Here is a 19,122-nt window from a genome sequence, read left to right on the forward strand (position 1 = left end):
GTTTTAGAGGCACAGTGATGTACATCTTTTCAGGATCATAGTTCAGTAAAAATTCTTGAACTCTAAGACTGACTCAAAAGTGTTACTTCTATTTTGCAGCCATTTTCCAAATCTGACTATTTACACTAATTCCAATCAGGAAGTTCTTGTGAATGCAAAATTCTGCCATTTGTGGAATAAAAAAAAATATTGTTGAAGTCTACTGAACATCCAAGTAAATGACAATTTTCAAGTAAAATATTTATATTTATTAGGACTCTAAATAAAGGACAAAACCAGTCTGGAAGAAGAGCCAAGCTATACTGTACACAGTTAAGGCAGAAAAAAATGGTTTTAAGACTGAGATTTTGGTACAAATTAGAGCAGCCTCAGAAGTTATTCTGAAGACCAAGCCTATTGAACAGAAGAACAGGGACAAGGTGTAACACTTCAGACCCTCAGACTCTTCTCCTCAGCTTTGGTCCAACAACCCTTCTATTTCCAAGGACTGTGAGAAAAATTGACATGAAAAGCTACCACTTGAAGTAGATTTTTCAATTACGCATTGATAAAGCTAGTGTGAGCATACGTGTAAGAATGATTCTAGAACTGTGCCTAGGCTTCCTTACAGCATTTACTAATACAGATGAAGAAGAGGGGAAGGACACAAAATTAACTTGATCCTAGGGTGACAAAAAAAAGTGTGTTCCTACTTAATCTGAGTTGTGTCTAGTAGGAACAATGTAGACCAAAACTATCAATGGTGAGCAGAAAATGTAAAACAAAGCAGATCTTTTTTCCAAAATTAAACTATCTCAATAGCAGGCAAAAGCAGAAAAAAAGTATCCTAAAACAGCCTGTGTTCAAAGAAATATAGGACCTACCTATCCCAAATGCCCTAAGAAAGAAGGGAGAGAGAGAGGAGAGAGAGGAGAGAGAGGAGAGAGAGGAGAGAGAGGAGAGAGAGGAGAGAGAGGAGAGAGAGGAGAGAGAGGAGAGAGAGGAGAGAGAGGAGAGAGAGGAGAGAGAGAAGCAGACAGCAGATGGAGCCAGGACTGCTCTTCTCCACATTATGAGGCTTTCTTTTATATCTCCTTTTCTGGCATGCTGTCTCTAGAGGCAGTCTGTGCTCCCTAGGACATACAGTTTATGTGCAATATGTGAAATAATTTCTTTGAAACAGAACAATTACAAATGCAGCTACAATTTCAGCATAAATCTTTGTTCAGCTTTGTTATTCTCTTTTAAATCATTTAAAGCAAATATTCCTATGGTGAATTGTATGTATATATCATTAAAGTAATCTTTACACAACCAATTTATCTAAATGAATATAGGAAATTTATTATTTGGGCTTGCTAGTATTCTACCAATGAACATTTTAATATGCTGTACAGAACATAACAACAATCTCTTTCTGTCTAAGATGCCATGATATATTTCATTAGCTGAAAAAAGAAAATCGCACTAGTAATAATATGCAATATCCAGTATAATTGTTCACATGGTGTACAATGCAATTTCTCAGTATAAGAGTTTTTCTTAACTTTTGTTCTATGGTAGTTTATACTATACTTCAAAGACACCATTTTTTCAAAGTGATTTTTATATTCTCTAAATAGCTCCAGAAAATACAGGACTAAACTCAATTTTAAACTGTATCAATTAAGTAATATGGTTTATAGTCAAAAGTGTTCCTGCTAATTTGCATAAACTTAAAATTTGAAACTTTTCTACTAATATTTTACAGATACCCTGTTTTGTGTAACATTTGCTTAGGTAAATAATTTTTGAGAAGACGTCTATTTGTTAAAATCGAACTATGTAGTCTAAGCGTGTGACTCAGGATGTAGAATCTACTTTCAAATGGCGACCAACATGCCACATGCAAAAGTCTCGTTGAAGCAAGTAATTGATTGGTTTACAGAATAAAGGATCAAGTGTTGACTGAAACCTATATAGCCTCTTACTCAGCTATGTAGGAAATTAAAAAATGACAATGATTACAGCTTTCACCAAGGTTGTAGTGGTGAAAATGGGTGCTTATAAAGATGAGCTGCCATGCATTATATTGCTATAAGACCATTACATCCGTCATTTATAGGCTTCTGGGCCTGGAATCTCTGATTGGTAAGACTGCTCCCTGCTTGGGAAAGATGGAAAGAGGACAAGGTATCAGTAGGCTTCCAACCTAAGGAAACAACACAGGAGGGATACATTTTTAATTAGTTACATTTTCATTTTTCAAAGGAATATTTTTTGTAAAAATCCCAGCTTAGATAAAACTTTCCAAAATTTCAAACGCAAGCCATGGATTCCATTTAGGTCTTACCCTCCATTAGGAGCCAGGGCTTCTGAGCGTGTTCACAGGATATTCTAAAAACTACCTTTTTTTTTTTTCCCTTAGATCAAGATACCCATAGACAGTTCTTTTACTCTGTGTAAAGCTAGAAACAGTCGTATGGAAAAAGCCATCTACAAAAGGGACTCTGCAGCTATAGACTGGGAAGGCTAATTGCTGTCCCTGGCAAGATGGTGAAATAGAGACTAACTGAGCACACGGATAAAGATCATCTGCAGAAGCCAGCAGAGTTTCTACAATGGGAAATCCTGTCTGACTAGTTTTCTCTAATTCTACGAAGCTGTCAGCATGCATGTAAATAAAGGGAATATGAATATATGTAACTTTTCCAGAAGCCTTCCAATAACAAGTGGTTTTGTGGGCATGGTTGGCATTCCTCTGAAGTCTTCGGTTTAATGTGCAGCAGCAACCCAAAAAAACATGTAATGTTGGACATCATCAGGAAGAGTATAAAGAATAACACAGAGGGCATCATTTTGCTGCTATATAAAACCTCTGTGAGCCCATTACTTGAGTACTGTATGCAGCTCTAGTCTCCATATTTAAAGAAGTAGTCAAGTCAGAGCTGATACAGGGAAGGCAACTAATGTCCGAAGTGATGGCCACAAGCCTTATCAAGAAAGACTAAAAGTGCTGCAACTTCAGTTTGGAGAGAAGGCTGTGGGGAGATATGATTGAGATTTGCATCATCAAGAGAGTGGGTAAGCTAAACGTGGAACTGTTATTCAGCAAAACCACAGAGCCATTGAAAACAAATGAAAGATTACTTTAAAACAGAAAAATAGAAAATGCTTCTTTACACAACAGGTAATGAACTTCTGAAACTTGGCACCATAGGAGATTGTGAAGGCTGACAGTATCAACAGGTTCAAAAAGGCATTAGACAAATTCATGGACATTATTGATAAATGGATTCTAAAAGGACTGGCTAAGGATAAACTCTCTAACATCTCCAATCCAGTGATGGTGGATGATGGAAGATTAGAAAGGGAAAGGACTGAAGAAAGTGATCTAACTTATTACTCTCCCTAAATGACATATTCTGTTGCCACTGTCAGAGACTGACTGCTGGACGATATGGACCATTGGTTTGTCTCAGCAGGGTATTTCTTATGAGCTTATTATCTTCACCAGCAGCAGTGCATCTGAGAGAGGGAGAAAAAGGAGATCGTATTGGTGGAGAAAAACACATTAGAGAAATAACATGGAATATGCGGGTACACAAGGGAAAAAGAGAAGTGTTACTGAAATAAGGAATACAGGGTCAGGAAGAAAAGATATGCACAGGAAACAATCAGATTAGTAAAAAAGTTTCATAATATTTACACAGAGAACTTTTGGCACAGAAGAATAATACTTTCAGCAATAGGCAAATTTGTTTTGTCTTTTAGTTTTTAAATTACAAAACTTACTTTGTTATAAAAGGTCACTTAAATAAGCTATGGTAGAATTTTGAGAAAATATCTGTCCTGGATATAAAGTAGACTTCAAACACAACCTGAAATTTTAACAGTTTAGTTTCAGAAATTTTATACACTGTTATATTTATATGAAAAAAATCACAGATATATTAGAGTGTTTGAAATGAATTGACTTGTATATTATACATTTTTGTACTATGAACATATGAAACCTTTTTTCCTTTGAAAGCAGCTTAATGTACTTCAAAAAATTAAACCATAAGGTTGCAAAAATCAGTATCAAGTCTATATTTTTAATATGTATTGTTTTCACTCTACTATTTTTAAAAAGTCTGTATGCAGCCCATATGACTGTTTTTCGAAACATGCTAGTTCTACCACACATTACATGATTTTTCAATTTCTTCATATTGCTTGGCCCTGAAAAAGAAAGTACATCCAAAGGCATCTTTCAGACAATTAGTTTAAAAAATAAATAACTAAAATGAAGAAATCTTGCAGTCCTCACTAAAGTTCCTCTTTTCATGACAAAAATCTCTGCAGAAATTTCAGAGATGTGTTTTTCCACTGTCATTTTCAGTTCTGCAAACGGGATGTTAAAGACTATCAAATAAGGATGGTCCTATTCGCATATGATTCATATTGATACAAATAGCCAAGTTAAGTGAACCACAGGGGAAAAATAAGGCCTTCTGAATTTCAAAAAGCATTCTCCTCATGCTTGTTCTTTGAATTATACTGTAGTGTATCAAAAATACAAAATTAATATCATTCAGACAGAAAAATCCACAAATAAATAAAATTACATCGATCCCCAAACTGCATCCTTCCTAGTTCACAGCACAGGTAAGGTTGGAAGGGAACTCTGCAGACTGTCTAGTCCAACCCTGCTCAAAGCAGAGCGGTTGGATTTTAATCTTACTTGTTTGATCTATTTAAATCAGTGTTGCTGTGGCCAAGCAACCACTTGACACCATCTTGCCACATCTACCACAGCACTGAGTTACAGCATAATAAGTCAATAAAGTAAGTTACAGGGTAATACATGAATATAATCATCCCAAGGTAGGTATTATCCCCTTTGGAGAAATCCTAAGTTCAAGAGAAGACATTGTATGCAAAATTATTTCACCTCTTCCCTTCCCATTCTTTCTAAAAGAACTCTACCAAGTTGGAAAAAAAAAAAAAAAGACAAATATACATAAAGGGAGGAAATGGAGAACGCAATGAAGGAATTACATCCATTGTTCAGTGAATATGCTATAATGGACTTCCCACTCTTGCCATTTAAACTGGCAAGAAGAAATAGGGCATCAACCTATAGAAAAATGTCACAGGTTTTAATAAAACTATATTTGGCCTTGGCTTTAATGTAAAATAATTTTAAAAAGCCAACCCTAAACCACTGATTTCAGAGCTCCATTTGGCCTACCTACTTAAGCAAGATTTCTGTCCAAATGGGGAATCATTATAGTCAAAGTAATTAAAACAGTAGTTCATATTGATTTTGTTGTTGGTTTTGCATCATTTAACCATATTACTCTAGAACTTGAAATAGTTTGGTTCAGAATATCATCTGTCTGATGGAGATCTGTTTTATGGGTATTTACAAGAATCGTAAAATCATTCAACATATCTGACAGCCCTGAAAGGACAATATTTTTGTCTTCACTATGACTGTGGATGCAGAAAATAACATAATTTAATAACTTTAATGAGAAATAAAAAATATAATAATCTGTTTTTATTAAAGTTACACCAGACCAACATAGCAATAACTCTAATTAATTTTGCATGTCTTCCCATTTTTTTATTTTCTGGAACTTTGCTACTTTAGGCTGATTATGTCTTGTTCTGTTATGGCTAATTGTGGTTACTGTTCTGAAGTAGATGTTTTGTTTGCTGCTTTCAGGATATTTTAATTTTAAAAAGTCAGCCATATCGGGGAATTAAAAAAAATTTGCAAGAAAATTCCATTATTTTGCTACTACAAAAGAGTTCTTGGAGGGTTTGGGTTTTTTTAAAAGCTGTAGAAACACAGTGTTAAAACCCTACTTTGACATACAGATAATCTGTATTATTGGTGTATTCCTGAGGAAATCTTATTTTGCAACATAATTTGGCATTCCTGTATACAAACGCTATTACCAGATTTCATTACTAGCATTTACAACATTGTCTACTATTTATTACTAATTCATATTCTCCTACCTTCTTTCTGTATGCATATTGTATGCAATTTGAGGACTTTTTTTCTGATGCTGACTTGAGAATTTAATCTAGAGATATTGGCCAGCATCTTATCTCACATATGGTGAAGATATATTCCAAATGAAATGGCGGTATTTTGTGTCAGCTTTTTGCCCTCTAACAGCAGTGAAATACAGCAGATCCTGCACATGACTCTCCCCCCGGCATTGCCCATAATGCTACCAAGGGCATAGCTCACAGGCACAAATGAAGACACTATATCCAAAGATCATAAGAATCAGATCTCTGTTTACATAACCACATGCCAGTTTTCCTGCCTTTGCCTCATTCAGTGAGCATTTAAAAATACATGTAGGGAGAAACAATGAATAAACTAGGGCTCTTTGGACCCACTACAATTAACTTCTATCCACAGCTATGATGGAATGTATCTGTAATACAACTGATGCTGGACAGGCGTAACTGAAAGCACATATCTATCCTTAAGGGATACAATAGATGGAATGGGATGAACATAGCCAAGATGAGCATTCATAATTTATTTAATATTACTTTTTGTGATGTCCAGTGGATAATGCAGAGATTTTCTCACAGGAACTGTTGCAAAGAACACACACAGAATAGCATCCATCCTTCCCATATGTTGTGTACTATTCAAAACAAATGTGATGGAGGATAGGAACAAAATATAAGCAGATACTTCAAGAAAATAAAAAGATGGGATAAAGGCTAGATTGCCACATATATACACATAACTGAATACTAGCTGAATAAGGGACCTGACTTCTGAGTGTTTGACCTCACAGCATTCTTACATAGCAGATTTTTTAATGGAATCTAAGCAATTATTTTTAATTGATCGGATTCAAATTCTGCAAAAAGACATGCTACCATATACACCTGTATCTGCACATATACCACTGAATTGAGTAAGGCTACTTTTGAGTATATGCATTCATCAACTCAAAGCCTTAAATATTAAGGGTCATTTTTTTTTCAGTACCATATACAACTTAACTTCAAAGGAACCATAAAAAGTGCACCTCATCAGACTTTGACCCTAGCTACAGGCGACAAATTGTCTCTAGTATTTTTTACTATTCATAGTCTTTGCTGGTGATCTGTTAGGAATGGCCACAGCACTGCACAAAGATAACATCTTATTATCATTTGAGTATATTTACCAGCCATCTGTACCTAACAATATTGCTTTCTCTCCTCTCTACAGATGCACATTACTTATACTTCTAATCATACAGTCTTCTAACTTTCCCCTATAATGATTCCAACATACATCCTGACAAATTAATATATCCCTATAAGCTGCTTTTATAAACACTTTTTCTTAGAATAGCCAATAGACCAGTACATTTGTGTAGCTTAGGGTATGTTAATTCACTTCTCTACTGCTTCCTTTTCTCTGTTTATAAAGTGAACATACTAATACTAACTTTTCACAGCATGTTCACGCACACCTCAAAAAGGGATTTGGGCATATACCATACACCAGGGAGTATCAGATGTCTCAGAATAAGAGTCAGATATGAATGGAGATTCATCTAAACTAACCAAGTGAGAATGGGGTCTGTCTTAGATTTAGTTCACCTCTGCTGAGGACAGCTGCATGTTTTACATAGTATATGCATTTCTACTTGGAAAAAAAAATCTCCCACTACTTCATATTTTTATCCATGAACCTCTAAGTAATTTCTCAGTAATTTCTTTTAAAAATGGAGTATAAATCTTTTTCTTTCAGAAATAAGTAGAAAAAAATGTTGCTTATACAATCGAAGTTTTATACCACAGCTCTATGATTGGAACACTCCCTGAGATATAGGCCAACCAGGCTGAATTTCTTCCATCCTCCCAGAAGAGATTCAAAATTGCTTTTCCCACTACAATAGTGAGAAAATTTCTCATTAACTAACTGATGGCCCACAGGTGAGGTACAGCATCTCTAGTGCGTCCAGTTCCCACTAGCAGGGAGTAACAGTTAAGAGGATAAAAATTATGGAACATAAAATAAAGGAGAGACAAGAAGAGAAAACTTGGGGATGGGAATTAACTTTGTGAGAAAAGCCCTGTGTCCCAGGTATAAACTCAGTACAGTTCTCACAGGATGAGAGATAGCATCACCACATGTCCTGGTTTCAGCTAGGATAGAGTTAATTTTCTTCCTAGTAGCTAATATAGTGCTGCGTTTTGGATTTAGTATGAGAATAATGTGATAACACACTGATGTTTTAGTTGTTGCTAAGTACTGCTTACAGTAGTCAAGGACTTTTCAGCTTCCCATGCTCTGCTGGGTGCACAAAAAACTGGGAGGGGGCACAGCCAGGACAGCTGACCCAAACTGACCAAAGGGCTATTACATACCATACAACATCACGCTCAGTATATAAACTGGGGGGAGTTGGCTGGGGAGCAGCGATCGCTGCTCAGGGACAGGCTGGGTGGGCATCGGTCAGCAGGTCATGAGCAATTGCATTGTGCATCACTTTTGTACATTCTTTTATCATTATTATTATTATATTCTCTTCCTCTGCTGTCCTATTAAACTGTCTTTATCTCAACCCATGGGTTTTACATTTGTTTCTGATTCTGTCCCTCATCCCACCGGAAGGGGGGGGGAGTAAGTGAGCAGCTGTGTGGTGCTTAATTGCCAACTGGGTTTAAACCACGACACCACACCAGATTGTAGGGGTCAGGCGTGTGCTATGTAAATGTGAAGACACTGCGTTCCTCAGTGTGTTCCATAGTTTTTTCACCATTTCCAGGATATCCAGGGATTTTCCAGTCCCATCATCAGCTCAAGGAAGGAAGACTGGAGTTCTGTTATGAAGGTCTGATCTCTGAACAAGTGCCTGTGAAAAAGTGACCTCTGAACAGAGAGAATATTAAGCTATCCTTAATATATACTTTCAGTGAGGAGGGACATTCTCTTTCTTGTGAGGAAAAAAAACATATTCTGAATTTCAATTCTTTATCCAAGGACTCCACGTGATCAAAATTAATGAACCCTTGGATTAAAAAACAAAACAAACACAAAAAACCCCCACTTGAAATGGCACACAGAATTACAGTAAATAGTTTAACTTTTAGGTTGCCCTGTGTGGAATCATGAGTTGAGCTCAGTGATCCTCGTGTGTCCCTTCCAACTCAGGATATTCTATGATTCTTATATTGCTAAAAATGCAAGGTCAGCCATAAAAAGCAGAAAAATCAGAACATACATGAATTAAGATAATTTATGCAACACAAATTTGTTCCCTTCTGGTAGGGATTAATGAAATTATCTTTTTCTGTCATAGAACTTTTGCCTCACTCCATGAATAGTACAGTCCAGTCTGTCCTATGGACAAACCAAAAGTAAACAATTAAAGAGCTGCTGTCTCGCAAACTTGTCTATTTGGTACAAAATAGGAAGGTGCAAGGTACAATTCAGATGCAAAATTGCAGAAAATAAATTCTATCAATGCTCTCATCACTTAGTTTTATAAACGATCAAGCCAAGGGCCATGAATTAAGCTTTTCACATGTGGCTGCTAATTATGTTTCCATTTTGTGATTGACCAATTTGAGATAATGGAGGTTGATAATATTCATCCATCTTAGGTACAATTCACAGGTGCAATGTGGAGCCAGAATTCCATCTGTAGTTATCTGAGACAGGAAGGAAATGCAAAGCCGTTCTGACTATCTAAGGTGGACACATAAATTGACAGTATGAATAACTAGCCTAAAGACTACTCTGTAGATGTGTGGAATACTTGCAACAGAATGTGAAAACAATGGAAGGCATAATGGGAAGACATAAGTGGTATAAAAAACTTAAATATGCCCCAAAAAAATCAGATTCAAAGCAGGTCAAGCTGGAAATTCAGAACAGTAAAGACTAAACAATCTGGCATTTGGCATTTTCTGTGCCTTGGTTCCTCATCTATACAGCAGGAATAATAATATCTCTATCTCACACAAATATTATGAAGGTCAATTCATTAATGTTTATAAAGCTTTCAAAACTACAGTGGTGAGCACTTCTGTTCCGAAAGTCCATGGGGAACTTAATATTCAGGTATGCTCTTAGTTCTAAGTATGCAAAGAAATATTGAAATGCTTTCCATTGAGCAAACACTATTCGTTTTACTAAATTAGACCTATAGCAGAAATATGGGATCATGTAATTAAAGGTTGTATGCACTAGCAAACAATTTAAGGAATTTGGAACTTGCGAGTGCTTTGTTTTGCAACCTTAAAAGTCTTAAAATGGTTTTGAAGCTATAATTGCATGTGTTGACCATGAAGGGTCTGCATTAATGCATTTAGGATTAATATTTGATTAATAATCAAACACAGTGATGCAAAAAGATAGGTATTTACAAAAAACAAAACAAGAGAGTCCAGTTATGCTACTATAGGTAGCTTAAAATGTTCAAAGTTCTTAAAAAAAGAAGCTTTTAATGTGCTATGCCACTGATAAGTCCTACTTATAATTAATACAAACATTTTAAAAAGAAAAATACATTATGCTCATCACACAACAGAAGTGTCATTTATGACTCTGTAGTTTTAAACAGAATAGGGTTTTGCACCTAACATTAGATCCAAACTTTGATATATAGGAAAAATCTTTCCCAACATTATTTTATTCACCATTTAAGTACTGAATGAACTCTGAGCACTTACAAGCAAGGGTTAATATTTATTTTAAAATGGGTTTTCTCTGAAATGTAGCACTTCACACACATGGGTTTTTTTCCCCTGAATGACCTTACTAAGGAAACACCACAGATTAACCAAACAGCTCAAGCTGACTAGAACACTATGGACAGTTTATAACAAAGATTTTTTTTTTTAATTCTTCATAACCAAAAAAAGAACTATGTGCTACTGCCGTTCCAAAATTCATCTTCTCTCTATTATCTTTGAACTGTAGTTTCATGTTGCATTTGCAGTTAAAGTACCTACTTGATTGCTGTCAGAGGAACAAAAGTCAGAGTTGACAAAATAAAGTATCAAAACCTATAAACTCTGGGAATTAAAATTTAAGACCACCTTACAGGAAATCCAGATAATTATTTAAATTGCCTACTGATTGGATGCATCTTGAGGGTCTGTTTTTGTCAAAGATAAGTAGGATTATTAGGAAGGCACAACTGTAATCGGCCACAGGCTTCCATACCAGTTTCAACAAAAACCTAAAACTATTCTGGCCTCCATGGGTTTTGTATAAAGATTAGGTAATGTGCATACTGAAACTATGACTATACTATCAATATGAATAATACAGCAAGATTCAAAGGGATGTTTATTAGATAGCAAGACTACCCAGTAATAACACTGAAGACCAGTTTTGGAGAGAATACAAATCTCATCCTTTGGGGTTTAAAGGCAGTCCATAACCATCAGCATTTGGGGAATAAATCTGTGAGAAGAAGATTAATTAGGCAGTTCTTGAACCTTTTCTAGGGTAGCCAGTTGCTGCCTACAGCTAAAGAAACATACTAGACTAGATTAATAGTGTGTCTAGTAAAGTGCAACTGTTACTATGCTCTTAAACTGAGGTCTTGATTTCAAACATTTTCTGCATAAAGTTATTAACATCATGCTCTACAAATTCAACCCTATGATTGTTCTTCAAGAAAAGCTCAAGTAGCTTTCTACGGGAGACTTATTTTCATGAAGAATATGCACTCTATGTTCAAAAAATATACATCTTTATTCTTATTCAGTTTTTCCCAACTGTGTCATCCCCTAACAATCAAAAATTACTTCTGCACAAGTAATAAAATCACTGTTTTCTCTTTTTATGTTTTTTCTGCTCAAAGCTCTACTCAAATTATTTACAACATCCTAACTGTGGTCTTCTCACTTCCTATATTAACAGGACATCTCTCCCCAGTGCTCTATTTTAGTTTCTATATGCTACGGACAAACATAGGCGAGCCTAAAAAATCCTTGCCAGAAAAAAACCATATATACAGAGGGAAAATATAAAGGAGCAAAGCGAGGAAACTATGTCTATCCCCGTTAAAATTAGTATAGACTTTACTAACATATTCTACTGGATCGTGCCTAGTTTTTGGCATGATGCTGCTAACACATTCAATTCAATTAATGTGAACTATAATCAATATTTTCATGATTTCCACTTGGATACCCAAATCCCAAGAGCAGCTCTAGATATAACATAAACTATACCTCAGGTTCCTGTTGTCACAAAATGCAGTTCTGACAAAATTTCACATTACATGAATACTTTGAAAAGGGTGCCACTGATTCATTAGTACAGCTACCAACATATAAATTTATCATGCTTAAAAAAGGCTGTAGCTATTTCATATGTAATAGTTTCAAGAATATTTCATTTTTAGCCTTTCAATAAAGAAGATTACATTAACGATTTAAATATAAATGCCAAAAGTAACTCATTGTGAACATCTCAGTGTAAAATGAAATATTCAATTTACTTCTATTAAGTTCTAATCTATATCTCAAAAAGACAATGTGGTAATAAGCATCCTAAAAATGTCACAAAATGGAGAGAGAGCTTTCAGGTGTGTTACTAATGAAATCAGTTGTATTACCAATAAAAACAATGTCCTGGTAGGGGATTGGATCTGTGTTTTTAGTCAAGCAGACCTCCCACAAACTTCAGAAAGGCAATTTATTTAAATAAAAACTGCTGGGTAAGGCCCTTTAATTCTTAAGTATGAGTCAGCTTTTATGCTTCATATCTAAATGAAGATTTTATAATCAGCAAAGAAAGGAAAAACAGTTTGGGGTGCTACTTAGACTGTGAGCCCATCTGCCTTGATCCTGCAGATCATAACAAACCAAAACTGCCATTAGCTTTTCTCAGTTCTGTGTGCAGCAGGATCACAGATCACGGATCCTTAAATATGCAGTCTATATAACTTATGTAACTTAACATGAAAATACCAGAAGCTCTACACAACAAAAGCTCAGGGAAGACAAAGCTTACATTATGTGTGTCCTGCTGTATTTTTAATTTAACTCCGATTCATTGAGGCACAAATTATGGCTCAGATCCTGCACCCTGAAGCGTGCAGGATGAAAGCTGCGCCTGCGTCAAGTCCCACTGGCTTCAGTACACTTGCATAGTACATAACGCAGGATTGGGGCCTGTGGAGTTTTGTTGGTTCACTCAAACATGCTTGTAATGTTACTAAACTGTAATATAGTTGATTAAGTACAGCCTGTTGAATAAAACTGCAGTATTTTATGGGCACATAATCACTGAGTATTTTGGAAGTTTGCTTTTAGCATACTGTTGTATCTTGAAAAAAGGAAGCTGGTATTTTGTATACTATAGAGTAGACTTCTGCAGTACCACGCGTTCATAAGCAAGTGCTGCTGCAAGCAACCAAAAGCCTTCATATACAAATATTTACTTTGTTGAGAACATTTTAACGTGAGAGCTAAGACAGGCAAATATTGCCAACTGAAATCTTCTCAAAATGACATATTCGTATACACCAAGTAGATCTACCAGATCTATTTCCAAGCAGATCTATCAGAACATAACACCAACTATCTTCAAGGAATATCAAGTCAAAGAAGGGAAATAATGGAGATTAGGCAGAAAAGTAATTTATTTTCATCTTATGTTGCCTATTTTTGCAAATATACCATACAAAATAAAAATATACTAAATACAGATCTTTGGCCCTATCAAATGATTTAAACATGAAGAAACATGTTGAGTTTTAGCCTTACTTAGGAGTCTCAGAATGTCAGACCTTCTAATGATATTTTAATGTATTTTGATTGTTTGCATTATCTTTTTACTGAAGTGACAAAAATGGGAAATCACTGTTCTGAATACCTGGACTTTCACAAAACGCTAAATTACTGTGTACGTAAGCAAAAGGAGTCAAATTCAACCCTGGGAAACAGGTATGATTCTAACACACTGATCACTGACACTCTGTCAAACTACAGAATAATTTGACTCAAAAGGCCTGAACCTATTTTGGTTCAGGATTGCAAAGAACTAGAAAACCTCCAGAAATTAGAATTATGTAGAACCTATTCCAAAGGTCTCTGACTCTTTTAAGTCATGGGGGCTCATGCTTCTTCCTCTGAACTCTATAAGAGTTTTGACACTAGCTGTAGCTGAAAACCAAAAAGAATTAGAATCAGAATCTGAGATCAGGAAAGCTGTGTGTTTCACAAGGACCAGATCTCCACACAAACTGTCTTATAGGCTTGTCTTGTTTGTTTATATTTCTTCCTTCTTCCTAAAACACAAAAAGAAACGAGAATGTGCTGGAGTTGGACATAACCTAAATTTCAAATCAATTGGTATCTGGTTAATAAAAGGAAAGTATACTTAATAGGTGAAATTCATTTACTCTTAATAACATAAATTGCACTAAATAAAATTCTGGTTTTGAAGTTTCTAAGCAAAACAAATAAGCAAACAAAACTTCTAGTAAAGCCAACAGAATTAATGTCAAAGTTAAAGATAACAGTAGAGGATCTTAATATAATACCTCCTTTCGTTTTTGGTCTTCATTACAAAAGTATCATTTTCGTATTCCATGGTTGGTCAGAAGTACCAAATAGTTTGTACTGATTTTACTTGTGCATTTAAGAACACCACTGAAAGCTCCGTTGCAGAAAACAGATACAAAACATAAAACACACACAGATATCTTACGCTTTCTACTCAAAGAAAATTCCCACTTAAGGACCTAACCAACACAGAAAAACCAATGCCAAACAAATTTGGCAACTTTTGGTATTTATGCTGTCCCACAAAGTTTATTGTCATATAATCATAATGTTCAGTACTAATGCTAAAAAACCACCCTGAATCTACATCCAATCCCTCACAAATAATTGAAGTGCTAGGTTCAGTAATCACTGCACTGTCTTTTCCTTCTAGCTTGTGCCTTTTTCTTAAAAAAGGGAAGGAAGAGAGGATGAGAAGAGTGAGGAGGGGAAGTAGATGTCTACAATTTTGAATTTCTAATGACTTCTAAATGTTATCTGTACTAGCACCAATTGATTTGCTTTCCTGCCCACAATCTTGTTACTGGTTTGGGGTCCAAGCATGAACTTCGGATTTGGCCCTGAATGCTGAAATCGAGATTTTTATGAATTTACTGACCACCCCAACTCTGCAGAGCAGGAAGAAAAAAGCATCAACAAGATCTCTGTCTTTTCATTCCAAAGTCCTTATACAACCACTGCAGTTCTCAAGTAAAAGGCTTATTGGTATCATATTACTGCCCCCACACACAACGTAGCTTTTATTATTTTCATAGTAAAAAAAATTACAGCCCTTACCTTACAAATTTGAAAATAATCTGAAGTGAGCGTCTCCTGGATCTCATCTCTGGGAGTCCCTGCTGCTCCTGCAGTCCCTCCTGGGTGCACGGAGCCACCACCAGCCCCACTTCCACCACCACTGCCACCACCACTGCTTCCACCAGGGGATGAGGCAGTTAAACCATCCAAAACTTTGCGAAAATTAAATTTCTTCATTTTGGAAAAATCTTTCGGAAGATTTGGGGGGGGAGAAAGGATGTGTCGTAACACATTCAGCTACATGTAGCAAAAGAAAAAGTCTTTAATGGTCCTCTGAGTGAGGCAGCACTTTAGTCCCTTGTACCAAACAGAATGTCAATATTAGGTGTAATTGACTGAAAAATACAAAGGCTTCATTTTGTCACGACGTAAAAGCTACCTGGAAAGATCCTTTTAAAAAAATAACAAAAAATTCCACAAGCAGCAAAACTAAGATTTACGTTCAAACAAGGAACAATGGAACAACCGCCATCGGGTTCTCTCACAAAATCCACATTTAGCAGTGGTTAAAACCGAAAAGTAAATAAAATATTCAAGCCGGCATCCAAAACGGGAGGCTCCATCTATCTCTTCTGCCTACGATTTGCCTTCGGTACTTGATTATTTTCACAAAACTACAAAAATTCGGCTACATTCAGTTTCCTCTTCCCCTCAAAACCCTTTCAGTCAGGGGTACCTTTGCCTCCAGCGTTTCGGAGGAGCGGATTCCCTCTCCCCGCCACCGCTCTCCTCCCGCAGCCACTGCCGCGACTCCTGCTACCTAGTTACCTGCCCACCCCAGCAAGTGCCGGCAGCCGCTGCTGCCCTTGATCCTCCTCTCCCCCTCGGGCTCCCGGCCAGGAGGGTGCGCGGCCGCCCCACGGCGGGGTGGGAGACCCTCACTTTCCTCGCCACCCACTCGCCCCGCGCCGCCCCAGCCGCCGCTCCGTGAGGACCGAGCGACGGTAACGAGCGACACCCTCAGCCAGCCCGGCCGTCCCGGGCTGACCACCTGTCCTGTCCCTGAGGTGACGGACCCCCTCAGCCCTCCCGCCCGTCCCGGTCACCGAGCCTGTGCCGTCGCTGTACCCCCGGGGCCGCTGCAGGGGGACCGGACTCCCTCGGCGCCGGGGGTAACCGGGGCGACGCGCCTGGCGCGGCCGCTCGCTCTGAGGCGACGGTTCCCAACGCTCCCCGGGGCCGCCTGTGCCTGGCGCAGCGCGGCGCGAGCGCGGGGAGGGGCGGGGCGGGGCAGGAGAGGAACGGGGCAGGTGAACGGAGGGCGGCGGCGGCTGCGGTCCCAGCCAGCTGCGGCGGCTCCCGCCCGCCCGGCGCGCTCGCAGCCGTTCTCCGAGGTACTGAAACCTCCGCCGGCGGCGGCGGCGGCAGCAGCCGCAGCTCCTCCTCCTCCTCCTCCCCCCCCCCACGCCCGCCCTCCACGCCCCGCCCCGCCCCGCCCCGCCGCACCGCACCGCACAAGCGCGCGACCGGGCGCCTGCACCCCTCCCCTCCCCTCTCTCGACGCGCGGGCCCAGCTCCGCTGGGAGGAGAGCGGAGCAAAGGTTGGAGATTGACAGCAGCGGCAGCTTCCGATTGGCTGCCACGGGAAAGTTGGGTGGATGTGAATGGCGGAGAGGGGAGGAGGGCGGGGACTGCTCTCAACGGTTCGGCTGTCGGTCGGCTCCAGGCGGAGCCTCAGGCCGGCACTTGCTACGGTAGGGGCAGCGTGGCGGACCGCCGCTGTGATCCGCGGCATCTGACTGGGACGCTGCAAAGATGGGCGCGCCCTCCCACCAATGGAAAAGGCCGTGCCGCGAGTTTCCCTCCTCCCCGAGCTGTGAGGAGCCTTCCCTCCGCGACGCCCCGCCCCGCAGCCCAGCCTAATGTGTGGCGTTCGGGGGCGGGGCCAGGCTCGTGGCGGGGAACTTGCGGGCAGCGCGGGGGCGGGGCTGTCTCCCCCGCCGGCCACGCCCCAATGCGGCGGGAGCGGCAGCGGCGCGCGGCGGGGTGCGCAGCGCTGCGGCCGCTCTGAGGGCCCAGAGCTCCCCGCGGCGGAGGCCTGAGGGGGAGTGGGGCTGGAGGGGGACAGAGCCCGCTTTAGTTCGTGTGCTAATGGAGAAAGCTGAAGTTGGTTTCGCAGCCTCAGCGGCGTGCGGAAGGCCAAACAAACCCAGAATGTCACGGGAGGTAGCGGTCCCGGCGGTAACAGAGCGAGGCCCCGAGCAAGGGGGAGCCTCCATTTCCTACCGGGGCGCAGAGCGGCCTGTGCGGGTCGGTGTCCAGCCCATCTACTGGTGCTGCCTGGCACCTCAGGTACAAATCCTCCTTTCCTTCCCGAGAGGAATAAAATAACCCACGGTTGCCCTTCCAGATGCTTGCGTGGATGGATCGGTGATTCTCCGAGTCATGACTTGCTCCGAAGTCATGGAAGCACAGGACGTGGGATGGCATCTCTGAAGTGCGATGTGGCACGAGAAGCGTTATGCTGTACACAAGACTCTATAAAAAGGTTATTCAGGTCAGAAACAAATGAGGTAGCTATTAAAAGTGACTCATTGCACAGCACTGTCAACGTAGTTGGAACCTTGGAACTGAATAAAACAGTGTAAGGAACAAAACTTGTTCAGTACGGTACTAAATATATAGCACCTCTTCTTGTTTAATAAAATCATAGAAGCAGTGCACATTGGTCATCTCATTTTGCAGCTTCTTCAGGAGTGCTTAGTATAGTTCTGATACCCACCTAATACATTTTTTATAAAAACTACAGTTCTGTGAAGCAAGGTAATATGTGTTTATTTCAACTTCTTACACTAAGCTCCGTACATTGCATTTTTTTTTACTTTAGCTCATCCCTGTGTGTTCACAGGTACTCCCCATCTGAATGATAAAAAGATTCCAGTGAAGTCTAAAGAATAACTGTAGCTTCACTTATGTCCTCATGAAAAACAAAGGATACATTGCTGATGAAACTGGAAAGGTTGATGGGTTTCTGTAGCCAGAAAAAAAGGAACAGAACTTTGTATGGGAAGCAAAATATATGAGGACTATGGCTAGAAGACAGAAATGAAAAAGGGGATGGAACTGAGTAAGCAAATCTGTAAAGATGTAAGTGCAGGGTTTTGGCAAATAAGGAAAAGTCAAAACTCAATTGAAGCTATTTGAAGAATGCCATGTCCTACTGATATTATGTTCACCACAGGCAATGCAATTGGAAAGAAAAAGCAAGCTAACAAAACCCAAAAGAAAGATAACATGAATTGTAAATAGGAAAGGGAAAGATAAGGTTAAAAGTGAAATAATTAGGATGAAGAAAATGTCATGGACAGACTTGCAAAAAAGAGAATAGACTACGAGTCAGGGGGTGCTAGAGGAAGAAAATCTGATAACATAATAGTCCCACAGTTCTAGAGAGGACAGAGATGAGATGGTTAGTTTTAAGTGAAGAAAAGGAAGGACCCAAATTAGAAGAACAATAAAAAGCCTTTGGAAGTGGATAAGATGCTTACATTTTTGGAATATCAACAACATTTGTCTTTCAGAGAATCAGTATGAGGAGCTGGGTATTAATGATTAGATATTGCCTCAGAGTACCCAAAAGGGCAAAGATCCTCACACTGCCAATGTGCTGTTAGGAAAACAGACTTATAGGAAAAAAAAACCACAATAAACAAAAAGGGATACTGCCGAACAAAACATTGAGCAGGCAATCCTGTCTAAAAACACTGAGAAAAATCCTTTGGTTCACTACTTGTGAATGTAGGTGCCTTTTGAAAATTTTGCCCTAAGCTGGACACAAATGCAGAAGCAGAGACAGAGTGGTGGAAATGA

At 39.2% G+C, this 19,122-nt stretch overlaps 1 protein-coding gene across 2 annotated transcripts in view; it reads right to left on the reverse strand.

Moving 5' to 3' along the window:
- Window positions 1-15,489, reverse strand: part of STXBP5L (syntaxin binding protein 5L) — a 206,951-nt gene extending 191,462 nt beyond the window's left edge. For both annotated transcript variants that reach the window (XM_072881300.1, XM_072881291.1), the window contains exon 1: window positions 15,292-15,489. In XM_072881300.1, coding sequence (XP_072737401.1) covers window positions 15,292-15,489 — 198 coding nt within the window. The remainder of the gene's footprint in view (window positions 1-15,291) is intronic.
- Window positions 15,490-19,122: the final 3,633 nt, after the last annotated feature.

The sequence above is a fragment of the Ciconia boyciana genome, chromosome 1 (assembly GCF_034638445.1).
Source record: "Ciconia boyciana chromosome 1, ASM3463844v1, whole genome shotgun sequence".
Classification (NCBI taxonomy): domain Eukaryota; kingdom Metazoa; phylum Chordata; class Aves; order Ciconiiformes; family Ciconiidae; genus Ciconia; species Ciconia boyciana.